A 15,453-nucleotide genomic window follows, 5' to 3' on the forward strand; every position below is an offset into this window, starting at 1 on the left:
TGCCATTTTTGTTAGGTGGAACAGTCTTCTCGATTTGAGTCTTGTTGTTGAAGGTGCCTGCTTTATTACTGATTTGTATGGGAATGTTATCTGTGGCTTCGTCAATCCTTGCATGTATCCTTTGGTTAGCTTCTTGTCGTCTAAGACTGAAGATCACAGCCGATAACTCAATACTACCCCCAGACCCCAACCCTAAATACCTCGGCATTACATTGGACAGACAACTAAATTATCGCAAACACATTGAGGGAACCGCAAATAAAATCGTGTAAAATAAAATGGTGAGAAAACTCGCAAGTACAACGTGGGGAGCCTCACCACAGGTACTGAGAACATCTGCTTTGGCACTATGCTATAGTGTCAGAGAATACTGTGTCCCTGTTTGGATGAGAAGCCCACATGTAAACCGCATTGACATCCGACTAAGAGACTCAATGAGAATTATAACAGGATATCTCAAGTCAACTCCAACTCAGTGGCTCCCAACACTGAGCGGCATTGCACCACCAAGTCTTAGACGACCATCAAAATGATCAGATGTTGTCATTGTGTTTTGTTGATATGTTGATGTGTCGTTTACTATTGGCATGTTGTTGTGAGTGTCCTTGACTGGTATGTTGATCAAAGACCTTGGGCACCGTTGTGTGTTATGTACTTTGAGTACTCGATTAGAATGAAAGGGCGGTGGTCTGTGACCTATCTGAACATCTATCTTCATTTCCGAACACCACCACGACTTGGTCGTAGCCGCTGGTTGTTACCGTGATACCAAGACGATTCTGTGTCATTCCAATAAATGTTGTCGTAATACGGATAAAAATAGATGTTCGAAGTCGGGCGCCTGAAATAGATAAATTTACATCCATTTGTTACCCTCTCTGCTAAGGACCAGGGGAAAAAATCACGTTATCTTATTCCAAAACAAAGATAGAAAGCTACCCGAAAAAGGAAAACAGACATAAGGGGGGGGGGGGGGGGGGGGGGTGAAGACAGCAACTGTGTCCTAAACTAAAATAATAAACTTAAAAGTAAATAAATAAAAAATGATAAAAGTCGATCAAACTTCTCGAGGAATGGTGTCAACGTTTTGAAGTTGAAAATTACGAATTTTTACCAAGGGAGTACCAAAAAAAAAAAAAAAAAAGAAAAAAAAATAAAGAAAGAAAATAGTATGCCTATAGATAGTTCGAAGATGACGTCAAACATGTCTTTGTTATTGTTTTCTGCCATCCGCGTTTATGAGTAATGCTCACTGAATTGTATTAACCTGACTATAAACGTTCATGGATACACACAGTTTTGTGTGTTGGTCCCGGATGGCAATGTTATGAGCTTCTTAGCCAAGCGCATAATATCTATAAAGGAGCTCGAACCCCTAACTCACCCCACCGCGGTAACAGTTACGCTATGCAAAAACAGCCGGCCACCTCGCCTACTCGCGCTCGGTCAAACAGTTTAACCCTTATAATCTCTTTCGGTGTGCTGATAACACAGCTGTGTATTCAGTCCACTGGTGTACGGAAAACACAATTCCCTTCTGGGGAAATGAAAAGTAAATTTAAGATTTACAATTTTGAAAAAAAAAAATTTTTTTTTCTACATAAAACCAAGTAATTCAAAATGTCGTCACGAAGAATATGTTAATATTTATAACATTCTTGTGAAAATGGGTAACCCAGCATATACTTCTTGGGGTAACCCCATATTAGAGATGATAATGGGTAACCCCATAATGTCAATGCGACGAAAGTATACTTTTCCGGAGTCTCCGAAATCATTTCAGCCCGAATGAACGGAAGTTGATAAAACTGACTTGTTTGTCATTGGTTCTTCGGAAGTCGCTTCAGACGCTAAAAATAATGATTTGCAAAATTCATAACATTGTTGTTTTCATTTGTCCCAAGTAAAGGACGGTGCATATCTTTCAACATTTTCAAAGACCAGAAATATGATTCTGTGACTGATTACGTCATGAGGGAATTCAAATTGCATTTAGATCACTGACATGGCTACTTCAAATGCAGAATGTTCCCAGTGGCTATCGGTTACTGAGGAAACATTGTTCTTGCATGATGGTTTGCTCCGCGTTACTGATCTTGTTGAGTTGCCCGAAGGAGTAGAAAACTGTGTCTCCAAGGATAATGAAGTTGTTTCATTTGACACAAAAGTTCCAGAGGAATTAAGCACAAAACTTATAGAACTATGCAGTACAAGAAACAATGCTTTCAATACCCTCCAAGAGTATAGGCTAAATGCTTTGAAAGGTCTGTGGAGAGCTCAAAAACTTTTAGGCCAAGATGAACAAGGAGAAAGAGAAAGCAACCAACAGCAAGATGATGCTATTTCTTTACTTAAAAAGCAGGGGCTTATAAAGGACACAGACCAAGCCTCTTTTTCAACCAGAATAAGTCTTTTGTTGATCTTGCCTTTACTTCAATCACAAAGTAAGACTGATCCTGAACTATGTGCGGTCACGTCTGGAGTTATTCTTACCTGCCTGAAAGATTGCCCTCCGCTGAGTTTATCAAAAGAACCGAGTGACTGTTTGATTGGACTCGAGTCACTTTTATGTGGGTGGCTAGGAGAAAAGAATATTTGGTGTACTGAAGCAAAGGATAAAAAGCATCAAGAAAATGCTGCTGCTGCATTAGTTGCTCTTGCTTGTGCGAGGTGAGTTTAGTTAAAAATTGCAAAACTATAAAATTAAAGGCAAAACCAATTTGATTTTAATTTTAACTTTCCTATTTCTATTTATGCAAAAATTATACAGCGAAGAAAAATATTATTTTAATTATATATATGGAAGTGTCTTAGTCTAAGGAGACCAAGATTTTGGTCTCCCTTGCCAAAATTGGCCAGGGAGACTAAAATCTTGGTCTCTCTAGCCAAAATGTCCCGTTTTTTCGTTTATGGAACTGTTTCTTTATGTTGAAGAGGCAAGTTTTTTCTTCTATTATTTATTTAAGAAGAAATATGAGAGAGAGAGAAGAAAAGGAGTAAATGAGAGATGGGGAGAGAGGAGAAAATCTGACTAAAAAAGAGAGAGAGTGAAAATGAGATTACTGATATTAACAACATCACTCGGTACTCCATGGCAGTTAATAGATTGACGATTTACCAGCTGGCGTCATCTGTGGCAAAAAGAGGAAATAAGAGAGAGAAAACATGTGAAAGAGAGAGAGAGAGAGGGATAGAAGAGAAAATGAGAGTGTATTAATATTAATGTAGCAGTTATTAGTAGATAGTTGATGATTTACCATCTGGCACAGTCCTTGGCAAAAAGACAAGAGTTCCCATGCACTTGGACAAACAGGAAAACCCGGGAATTAGATTTTGTTTTTTTTTTCTTTGGCAATAAAATAACATCATTTAATGACACTAATGTAACTCTGTAGCGATTAGTTTATAGTACATGCATAGGCGTAGTTGACAAACTGACTCTGTCCTTGGCAATTGACGTTGGTCACAACTTACCATGGCTCCATTGTAGTTGACAATTTGTCAATTGTCAAGGTCCTTGGTAATTAACACTACTAAAAACCCCCCAAAAAATTTATTTTTCCAACTTTATTTCATAATTTATTCACCCTGTTCAGTCAAGCCCATAACATTCAGTAATTCAAATCAGGAAAAGGATACTCTGACCCTATGGCAAGTGTAAGCAGAAAGATTCTGCATTGTTTATCTTTTCTTACTCGCTTGCCATCAGAGTTGGTGATTTTTCTCACTCTCACCCTTCTTTTGATCAGCAGAAGTATGATAGATTTGATGGAAAGCAATAGTTTAGTATCCAATTCAAGGGTACCTTACTACTGATGCTATCCAATTATCACCCATTATTATTGTTCCATGAACCCTAGGGCTAAACTAAAGATCCAATTAACTCAATCTGTCAGAGTCGTGGCTTGAAATGAGATGTTTGAATGTATTGCTTTCCGTGCTCAGCTTATTTGTCACATAATTCACATCGCTATAATTCATTAACTTCAAGAGTCACAACAAAAGGACAGTTTAATTTTGCAGTAATTTTTTAAAAAATTCTCTCATTGGTTACTGTTTTCATGTAATAATATCTCTTTCTCTGCAGAGGATTTGTCAAAACTTTCATCCATGCAGTCCATCTACTGCAGCAACTGCAAGAAATTCCACCTCTGCCGGTGGGCAATGTTTTGGCTTCATTGTTGGACTGTGAGGGAGGTGGTCATTGCCAAGTCTCATCTTTTCTTGGAGCAAAGTACATCCTTAGTTGGGGGGTAGATGATATGTTAGGGCCTGCAGTATCAGAAAACGGAACTGACGATTCTAAAGAGAATACAGAAAAAGATAAAGGTTTGTAAAACATTTTGTGTACTCATTGAATTGTGCTGTTGATGTTGTTCTTGTTTTGTTTGTTATTTATTTATTTATTTGTTTTTATGTTTTGATTTATGATATTTATAACGCTTATAATTGCATTAATTGTCATGAAATATATGAGTACTTTACAAATGTAGAGTTGAAGTATGGGCTTCTGTACTCTTTACTTACGAATTTGACCTTTTTTGTTTCAAATGGTGCCGTTTTGATTTCTTTTCATTCCGACTGGCACTGGGCAATGTCAACATTTTTGTTTTGAAATTGACACTATTTTCATGGAATAGATTGCCAAACATGCATTCATTTATTTTTGTTTTAATATTTCTTAGTTAGTCTATATATAATAATATTATAATCTTTAAATCCATACTGGGGGTTTGGTATCAGTGCTTTGCAAATAAGTCTTAGGCCAACCGCACACTTAACAATGAGGACAAGACATGCAGCCAGTTATGCGTTGTTACAATGCTACAATGTTTCAGATTGTGACAGATGGCATTGCTGTTTATGGCCAAGTTCTTACTTTACACTTGAGAAAATAACTTTTGCACCATCCACAATAGGATTTGAGCTCTTAACTTTTTGGTTGCAAAGCGAAGACCACACAGTCTATTGGTGTTTAAGCATGTAATACTCATTTAAGGATATTAGGAAAGTGCATGCAGCGAAAGTGAAAGTTGCATTTTAACATAGTTTCAATGACTGTCCATGGCTACAAAAACAAGCAATTCCAAATATTGTATTTATATTGCAATAAAAAGGCAGTATGTATGGCTTTGTGTATGCTTGGAGAAATTTTATTCCAAATATTGTATTGCACCTAACGAGCAGTATGTGGCAACTGACTATGGCTTTGTACATACAGAAAAAAGCAATTCCAAAAACCTCAATTCACCTAATAGTCAGCATGCATTGACTGTTTTGTCAAAAGACATATATGCAAATTTTTTTGTTTTCTGTGGCAGCTTGTAAAATGAAAATCACTCTTTGGCATTGACGCTTAATTCAACATTGGATGATGATAATAATGATATTGTTTAAAAGATTTGGAAAATATCCTTTTTTTGGGGGAGCTGATGACAGAAAGATCGTCACTATCTTTTTAAAAAAGATATGTCACAAGTTCAAATCTAGTTGATGATTTTGACTTAACGATTAATAGTAAAAGTAAAACATGTTTTTATGGAACATGACTAGTTTTGAAAGAAATGCCTGGTAATTTAATCATTAGATAAGTGGATGTATTTAAATAGATATCCCTTTTAAAAAAACAACATTGTAAACAATAACAGAAAGATCCCCAATGCAGTTGACACACTTTTCTTACCTCCTTTCAGAACAAGATATTGGAAAAAGTATTGCAACAGACGGCTGCTTTCTATATACAACAAATGGTTGTGGTAGGGGGATTTCAAAACTTGGAACTGGGCGTCGTGGAACACTAAGGTAATTTATTTTCTTGAAGTTGGAGTGAATATCCAACGTGAGGCATTATGGTGCCACCTGGTATGAAGTGGGTTGGTAAAAAGGTTACAGGATCATCACTCATAAAGGATCATCTGAAGATGGATAGATATAATTTGGTAATATATTTTTGGCTCTTGACATTTTCAAAGACTATTTTGAAGATATTCCTGCATTGCTTCCAGGTAAGGTCCTTTTTTTTTCTGATATGTTAATATTCTCGTTTTAGTTTAAACATTTCAAATTGCCTTTTCAGTTAATGGTAACATTTTGACATTTTGGGAGTGGTATCAGAAAATTTGTCACTTTGACAAAGCACTGGAAACATAGTTGTAGATGACACATGTATTACCAAATGGCTCTCATAGCTGTTTGAATGGAAATCTGCAGTAATCTAGTAGAAATATGGATAATTACTTTCCATTTTCTTGGAACTAGTCCTTAAGATCTTTGTATGAATTGTCAGATTTTTGATTTGATGAAAAATGTTACAATTTTCTCTCCTTGCAGGGGTTATGTTTATTGTAAGAACACAGAGATTGGTCCAGGAAGAATGGCATATGCCAAGGATTCTCTCTTGTTCCGACCTCAGAACTACGATCAAGATTGCAACATTGAATATTTAGCACAACTCATAGACAAAAATTCTCTTCAGGTATGATTTGAAATTATACTTCATAAAGTTATAACAAAATATTTTGTATGGGCAACAAGTTTTAAACTTCTGTTTAGATTTACCCTTAGTTGGATTAAAATTTTATCCATGTCTTGAGCAATATCCATAAAACCTGCTCTAGCCAACAGCAACACATAACATGATGCCTATTGGGTGATATTACAGTTTTTGTTTTTTTTAACAGAGGCAACATTTTACGCCTGAGTACTGTGAGAGAATGAGTTAAAAACCTTTTCCATAGACTCAACTTTGCGATGCACAGAGTGAGACTCGAATCCTGGATATGTTGGTCCGAAGGCGAGAGTCATCCCACAAGACTACATATCTGTACAATGTATATAGATATGTCCTCCAATCAAACTAGAATTCAGGTCTTTTTCGAAGAAGTTGCTTGCTTAATGCTGCTTTATAAAAAATTTGACTCAGTATTTCAAATTTATTTTGACGTAATTTTATACAGCCTTTCGAACGATTCTAACTTCTTTTTAAAAAATTTTTATACAGCCAATGAAAACAATCATAAAGCCACCTGTGATGATGAGTTATACCGGGCCCTTGACCACTGTCAGCTTTTGTAGTGATGGCATCTCTCTCTATTGGTTGTGGTGCCCAACCCTTGTCAGTGACAAGACAGCTAAAGGGATCAGCGTCAATGTTACCAGCTTTACTGTGGAGGTCAGTTTTGCATGATTTAGAAATTGGCACTCAAAACTTTAGATTTTTGTTTTCCCAGTTGACAGTGTTGAAAAAAAGTCATAAGTAAATATATTTTCCTATAAAAGGTGCATTCACTATTGGACTGGATGTGACGCTGACATAAACACTTCTCGATATTTATTTACTAGTAAACTCGATAGTGGTCCAATGATTTATTCTAATAGATTTCCATTTTTAAATCATGTATTGAAAAAAATTACAGTGGAATAATTTTTATGATGGAATTAAGTTGCTTTATGTCGAAAAGAGGAGGGAAAAAATTCTACCTCATTGTGAAAGTAAATTTGGCCTGGTAGTGGCTTTAGTTAACTGTAATGAAATATCCTCATTCAAGTTAAGAAAGTAGGGTTAAATTTAAACATAGTTGATTTACTCCTTTTTTATTGATGTAAATAAAAGCTGATTCATTTTTTTTTTAGTCTTATATAATGCACTGCGTGGCATTTTCCCCTCTGAGCGGTATTTCAGTGCTAGGTCAACCTGACCCCATTAGTGGGGTCAGCCCATGGGAAGAACAGGTAGCGGTCAGGAGGAATCTGTGATGCCGCTGATGGTAATTAATTGTTGCAATATTTCATGGTATTGCTCAGTTGCTAACACAAATATGAAAATTGTTCCCTCACCACAAGCAAAGCAAAGGTTTCTTTCATCATATGCCATGGTTGATAATAATGTATCCTCTTAAGACTGCTCATAAGAGAGGTGTCAATTTAGTGGTTTTTGAGCTATCAATGAAATTAATTTGTTGTAATTTGCATATCAATAATTTAATTCCCAGCGGCAGGAAATGATTGAAACAAGCATCATTATAAAGTAAAATTGATGATCTTGACACATGCCAAGTTTTGTTGTCCGGGCAGTAAAACCTTAAAAGAAATGAATTTTTTATTGTAAATTTCATATTTGGCATGACTTGGTGAGATCCTTATTTTCTCTCCCATAGTATTCCATGCCATGAATTATGTCCAAATATCAGTTTAGGAATAAAATATAAACCATTAGACGAAAATAATACTAATATTATTTTTTAAGCATTTAACTGATTTAAATATTATGAGTTTTGGGCACATTTGAAAGCCAACTTTTTAATGGCTTGATAACTTTTTTTCTATACTTAAATCCCTTACGATTCAAGTCAAATTTGTTTTTTTTTTTATTACTGTTAGGCATTATAGTTTGAAGATGTATACGGTACTGCTTTTGTGTGGTTGTCTCAGGAAATGCCGACTTTATAGTGTCATATAGGTGTCAATGTTTAGGGTATTCTTGCATGTTGAATAAGTAATATAATGTAAGGTCAAGTTCTCCTTTTGTGCATAAGTGAATGTGTTAACTTTTTATAGACTGAAGCGTCCAGATATATATATGGCAGTGATATCCTAAAAATTAAATAAATGATCTTGCTGTGGTATGCCTGTGGTGTTGTACTGATTTGACTCTGATTGTTATTCAGTTGTTTAATCTCTAAATTTGATTGACTGGAGTTCAATGGTATATCAGATGACTCTATAAGACAATGACTAAATGTGTATTCTTGAAGGAAAGGAGATGATTCTATATAACCTGTATCGACAGTGTGTTTGTTTTGAATGTAGTTGGTCAATAAGGAGAAAAAGGTTACGACTTGGAATAAACTATATGCCCTCATAATTTTGAATCCTCTTTTGTCCACATACTATGTCCGTCTGTTTGAGCAAATCATCTAATTTAACAGTACCAGTGGTTAGTGTTAGTTGTAATTGATGATTGTTACTGCAATATTTGTAGCATGTCCAGTAACCTTGTTGGGTGATTGATTTTAATCTTGTAAAGAAGTCATACTTTATAGGCAGATTGATAGTAAATTGAGATGTTGACATCATACACAATATTAGTTTTTAGTTTTTACTGGTCAATAAAATATTATCTTTATGAGTTATTTTACCACATAAAGACATAAATCATATCAGTTTACTGTTATGATCAACACAACTGTTTGAGAGGAACGAAATTGGTAAAAACAATATACAGAACTTACTAAACCATGAATAAATCAAGAAAATCAACTGCCAATATGATAATATTGCACAGGAACATAGATGCATATATGTACTTTTGATATTTATTAAAATTCTTGAGATACTGCCGCTGAATTTTGAATAACAAATTTTTTATTTAAGTGCACCATAATTTACAAGCACTTAAAATTAGATCAACAATTTGTGATATTCAAAGAAAACTATTAACCACAAGAATGTCAAATGTTCACTGATGTTTAGAAAGACAACTGATTTTTCAAATCAAAATAATGAAGTGAAAGAGTCTGTTATTGTTTTCCCGCTATACCGACATATTATAAGACCATAAATATCCATAATTGCCCCAATTGGACACGGCACTGCCTGATACCAGTTGAACTCCAATGACCTCATGCAGGTAGCGAGCAGGAAGGGTTATTGGTCCCTTGGGAGTTCCAACTGAAATAGCGCTGATTCCACGCAGTGAATGGCAGGTCAGATAACTTTCTTGGGGTAGGGTTCGGAGCAATGCTATCTATACACATGCCGACTCGTCGGGAATCTGGCGTGAAAACTAGAAGGCCCACGAGTCCCGCTGATAGCATTTAACTCTCTCTCTCTCTCTCTCTCTCTCTCTCTCTCTCTCTCTCTCTCTCTCTCTCTTCTCTCTCTCTCTCTCTCTCTCTCTCTCTCTCTCTCTCTCTCTCTCTCTCTCTCTCTCTCAAACTTCTACATTTAATGAAAATCAAAGGTTAAACACATAAAATAAAATTTGCAAGCAAAAAGTGCAATTGAAGTTTATTTTATAAAAATATATGATAATAATTTTTGAATGGAAGTGATAGTACTAGCAATGATGATGATGATGATGATAATAATAATAATAATAATAATAATAATAATAATAATAATAATAAATAATAATAATAATAATAATAATAATAATAATAATAATAGTTTTTTTACAGAGTGGGGAGAGAGAGAGAGAGAGAGAGAGAGAGAGAGAGAGAGAGAGAGAGAGAGAGAGAGAGAGAGAGAGAGAGAGAGAGAGAGAGAGAGAGAGAGAGAGAGAGATGGACTCGTGGGTTGGTAGGTAATGGAGATATGATGAAGATGAAGATGATATTAGTGGTGATGGCAATAAAGATGATGCTGATAGATAATGACAATGGTAAAGAAGGTGAACGTAATAAAGACGATGCTGATAGATAATGACAATAATGATGAAGGTGAAAATAATGGTGATATTAATGCTTGTGATGACAATAATGATCACACTGATATATAGTGACATAGACTACGAATGAAGATGATGATAATGATAATAATGATGCTAATAATTTAAATAGGATGGTGGTGGTAGTGGTGGTGAATAAAGATGGATATGATGATGATCGCAAAGACGATTATGCTGGTAGTGATGGAAAATGATGATGATGATGATGATGATGATGATGATGATGATGATGATGATGATGATGAAGATGATGATAATGATGATGATGATGATGAAGAAGAAGGTGAAGATGATGATGATATTGATGGTGGTGAGGGCAATAAAGATGATACTGATATATTAATGACAATGATGAAAAAAGTGAAGGTGATTGCGATGATTGCTGATGCTAATATATATTGACAATAATGATTCTGATAGATAATGACAAAGATGATGATAATGATAATGATGATGATGGTGGTGGTGGTGGGGGAGGTAGTGGTGGTGAATGAAGATGAATATAATGATGGTTGCAAAGACGGTGATGCTGGTAGGTGGTGGGACTGATGATGATAATGATGATGAGGATGAGGATGATAAATTGATATCCACAAAGAAATAGAGATGATATAACAAGTACTGTGACCTCAGTTTGTTCATCTTCCTTTATCCGACTGCTTCTTCGAATTGAAAATTGAAAATCTCTTCATAAATATATTGGACAGGCATAGAATAGCCTTTACAGGAACACACACGTCGATTGCAAATGTCTCTGCAAAATTGCCAAGAATTACGGCTAATCTTGCCCTACATATTTTTGATTTATTGTTAACAAAGAAACAATATGAAAGGAGTGAAAATTCTAAAAACAACTCACACGGTGAAGATAAACCATCCCTGTCCCTAGAATTAAAATACTCTGTTAACTCAGAGTTTGGCACAACACACGCTCTGCTTCGTAGTTCCTGCTGTTGGAAAAATTTAGAATAGATGGTGAAATCTGCTACATTTTTGGTTTGTCGTGTAATTTTTCCTAGGGTGGACTTAGAAGGGAGATAAAGGTGACCACGTAAAGAAGAATATAGCACTCTTGACCTCTTGTACCACGAAAAAGCAAGAATTAAATCATCTGGACAGTAAATCCGTTGATTTTTCTGAGCATTCAGGAGCTGAATCTGGCGTTCTATAAATTTCTGGATAGCCTTAGACTTCTCTATTGAGGATTCATTTTCTTCATCTGCAATGAAAAAAAAAAGTAGAAGATAATGAAATAGACGATACATGATTGGAAAAAATGAATTTTATTTTTAAAATGCATTTCAAAATTTTAATTTCGTGAATCTATAACGAATCAAAAACAACAGCAACACAACAAGGGTAATAGTTCTTCTTCTTATCATCATCATCATCATCATCATCATCATCATCATCATCATCATCATCATCATCATCATCATCATCGTCATCATCAACATCATCATTATTATTATTATTATTATTATTATTATTATTATTATCATCATAGTCCTCGTCGTCATCCTCCTCCTCCAACTCCTCCTCCCCTTCTTCTTCTTCTTCTTCTTCTTCTTCTTCTTCTTCTTCTTCTTCTTCTTCTTCTTCTTCTTCTTCTTCTTCTTCTTCTTCTTCTTCTTCTTCTTATTATTATTATTATTATTATTATTATTATTATTATGGTCACGTTGATAATAAAACTGACGCTAACGCATTTTAAAATTAAAATAGTAGGTTAACTCACCTTCTAGTTGGGAGTCCAGTGTGTAGAATCGAAGTATTTCTGTAAGTTCACTCCAACGCTTTAAGGTTCCATCTGAGAAAGTCTGGTGTTGGCTTTGTTTAATTCCAAAGAAACCCTCATATTGAATTAACCTGATGCTGTGATCATCGTTCACCTCTTTAACTGTAAAGTAGATACTAAATGAGTGTACCATACCGATCCTAGCACGACTGTGAAGACTAAACTCAGAATCTGAAGAAAGTCCAACAACACCATGAGAGGAAATCTCTTGATCAAAACAATCTTTAAAGGTCTTTCCCAACTCATTTTCTGTATTTTCAAATAAATCTTTCTTTTAAAAAATTGATAACTCATCAATATCCTGACGCCTGTTTCTAAATTCACTTGTCGAATTTAATGTCTGACGAGATGGTGCTGTTTTTTGGCCATTTATTTGGAGGAATAACAGGTGAAGGATACCTCGATTTCCGTCTCATAGGAGCATTATGATGCCAATGATTGGCACAGATACCCATATAGTCTGTAACATCACTTGAATCGATTTTATTTGGCAGTGCATTAATCCATATTTGTCTCTCAATTGGATCCGAAGGAAATTTATATACAGTTGTCTTTTCGCCATGTCTATAATTTGAAGTGCAATCAAAAACCGAACATTTTCGAGGCATTTTCGGTTATTATTAATAAAAAATGATAAAATTGTTTATTATTTGCTTAAAATGCATTGCCGAATCCACTGTACAGGGAAAATGAGCAATAAACAACGGCAATTCACAACTACAACAAAACTTAATGGTCACTCCATGAAAATGAACAACAGAATAACGGCGATTCACAACTACAAGTGGTCAATATGTAGCTATATATATATAGCAAGACTGAATTCTTAAAAGTGTCACATATGGCACTACGTGACCTAGGTGATGCTAAGTGTATATGTGTGTGTGTGTGTGTGTGTGTGTGTGTGTGTGTGCGTGTGCGTTTTAGTCTTAAAACCCTAGATTGCTTTGGTATGCGTGCGAGCGTGTTTGAGTAATGTAATTAATGCCATATCATGCAGCTAACCGAGGTAACTCAACTCTCGCCCCTTCCCCCAGTTCAAAAAAACCATGGGCCTTCCAGATTTTTTTGGCCACGGTCGCTCGAACTGCACGTCTCTAGAGTGCTATGGTTCGGAGTAATAGAGTAATTTTTTTAAATTTAGGCTTCTTTACAAAGTTTCTTTTAATGATGATGATAAAAAAAATGATACCCCACAATAGTTATATTGATAATACTCGTGATAATGTTCATAGTAATTAAAAAGAATCATTTTAAAATAAGTTCATGTGCATTTTTTGTTTGTTTGAAGCTATTGGTTGCAAAGATTTTCAGTGGTTTTCAAAGTTTTGAGTTGAGATTCTTGCTTAATGTGTGGTTATTATTTACACGTTATTTTAAGTATGATGTCAATGAATTTTATATTCTCAAAGATTAGTGTTGCCTTTCCTTGTTTTTGTGATACAGAAATCTCTAGAGGTCATACCTGTTCAGCCAATGTTTGCTCTACAAAAGAAGGAGGATGCATCACAAAAGGGCATGAATGAGGCAATTCTAACTCGCCTTCGACCTCTCAGGGTCTCCAACAGTGCTGCAACTCTCATGGCCTTCACTGGAACGGATGCAATTATTCCAAACCGAAAAGAAGAGAGTATGTTCACACACCATGCATTTTAAATAATATTTTAAAACATGTCTTCTGACATAGATTTAGAAATGTTGTGTACCTCCTTCCAGTAGCAATATTTTCAAAAGCGACTTAGCACCGCATGGGTAAAAATATGCTATAAATATTATTCATTTGTTTATATATTAGTTTGTTAGTTTATTTATTTTTGGCTTCACCTGTGATATCTTGCCACCATCATCACCGCAATTATTGACATTACCCATAGCTGCCAATTTCTTTTTTTTTTTTTTAAATGGAATTATTCCAGGGTTTTCTTTTAGGATTCAAGGAAATTCCTGGCAGGATTTAAAAAAAAAAATTTTGCTTGGATTTGTGAAAATCCCACTTTTTCATTGATTTCATTCCTTGACAATTTAGCAATGTTTACCCAGGTGGTGTGACTTATCTGAAAGTCGGTAAATGTTGACGGCATATTTTTATTGAATTTCACAATCAAAGACTTTCATTTCTTATCATCTCATTATTTGAATGATCAAGATTGATACTTGGAATTGTTTTTTGATATTCTTATTTCAAGCTTAAAATTCCTCTGACTAACTTGTGCTATTTTTAGAGTGGCAACCCCCTGTCCATCCTCGCGCTCAGTGTTTATAATTTTTTCGCTGAAAAATTCTAAGCAAAATTTCATGTTTTCCACTGTTGTTCTTGCAGTTGGATCAAATAGTTATATAAATTATTACTAATTTTAATAGTCATTTGTCTAAACATCCATATTTTCAATCTATAATTTTAGCTGCCCCAGGCGTAGGAAGTACAAGCTGTGGTGTGTTGTTGAAGACCTTGGTAAAAACACCAATTTACTGTGATGGGAACCATCTGGTGATGTTGATACACCCCCCTGGAGGAGCTGCCGGTGCAAGCGCTCGGTCTCTGTTTGGAGGTGGAGGTTCCATTCAGGGAATGCGTGGTTGGTGACTCTTCTGTCGTAAAATTATATTTTTCATAGACTTTTCGTAGTGTCTCAATGAAATGCATGGTGCATTGAAGATCATCAAAATTGAGAATCTGAAATTTTATTTCGCGTGACTGCGCTGTGTGGCCTTGAGAAAGTCACCTCGCCCTTTGTAGCGCTTCTCTACGGCTAATGCCTGGGTTATTCCAGTCTTCCCTTGGAATAGCCCCTAAAGACAAATTTCTCTGTGGGGATGAATAAAGGGAATTTTATTTTGTTTATTTAAAAGTTGTCAATGATATTCTCTATTTGATTTATATGAATAAGAATAGTCAGTTATGATAATCTTCCGTGGGATTTTGGGAATTTTTCAGAAATTTTCCGCTGAATTTGTTGTGTTTTCCTCAAAACCACAAAATCACCATTATGTCTTATGTCATATTTTGACACCTGTGCTCAGTCTCCTGAAATTTGGTGATGGTTCCTTTTTTTATGGCGTCGGGCCAGACACAGTAGCGCCAGCTGTCATAATTGACACAGAAGACCAGTGGTTTTGCGCTGTATTGTTTTGTTTACATATTAAATATGATTTGTAAACATTTGAGCAGTGATGCCAAAACTCCGGTTTCACCGGAAAAAACTCCGGT

At 35.3% G+C, this 15,453-nt stretch overlaps 2 protein-coding genes across 3 annotated transcripts in view; one reads left to right on the forward strand and one right to left on the reverse strand.

Annotated features, from left to right (window-relative positions):
• Window positions 1–1,810: 1,810 nt before the first annotated feature.
• LOC144968116 (putative E3 ubiquitin-protein ligase HECTD4) overlaps window positions 1,811–15,453 on the forward strand; it is a 101,049-nt gene continuing 87,406 nt past the window's right edge. For both annotated transcript variants that reach the window (XM_078906116.1, XM_078906117.1), the window contains exons 1-7: window positions 1,811–2,670; window positions 4,088–4,329; window positions 5,694–5,802; window positions 6,331–6,475; window positions 7,001–7,171; window positions 13,692–13,875; window positions 14,648–14,821. In XM_078906116.1, the coding sequence (XP_078762242.1) occupies window positions 2,006–2,670; window positions 4,088–4,329; window positions 5,694–5,802; window positions 6,331–6,475; window positions 7,001–7,171; window positions 13,692–13,875; window positions 14,648–14,821 (1,690 nt within the window). In that variant the 5' untranslated portion in view covers window positions 1,811–2,005. The remainder of the gene's footprint in view (window positions 2,671–4,087; window positions 4,330–5,693; window positions 5,803–6,330; window positions 6,476–7,000; window positions 7,172–13,691; window positions 13,876–14,647; window positions 14,822–15,453) is intronic.
• On the reverse strand, window positions 10,944–12,487 carry LOC144968117 (uncharacterized). Its single transcript, XM_078906119.1, has 2 exons — window positions 12,186–12,487; window positions 10,944–11,666 (listed from the first exon to the last, which is right to left on the reverse strand). Exons 1-2 carry the CDS (start codon window positions 12,376–12,378, stop codon window positions 11,086–11,088), a joined length of 774 nt encoding a protein of 257 aa, XP_078762245.1. The 5' UTR covers window positions 12,379–12,487; the 3' UTR covers window positions 10,944–11,085.

Source organism: Berghia stephanieae, chromosome 3, assembly GCF_034508935.2.
Source record: "Berghia stephanieae isolate SIO BIC M18660-M18661 chromosome 3, UCSD_Bste_1.3, whole genome shotgun sequence".
Lineage (NCBI taxonomy): Eukaryota > Metazoa > Mollusca > Gastropoda > Nudibranchia > Aeolidiidae > Berghia > Berghia stephanieae.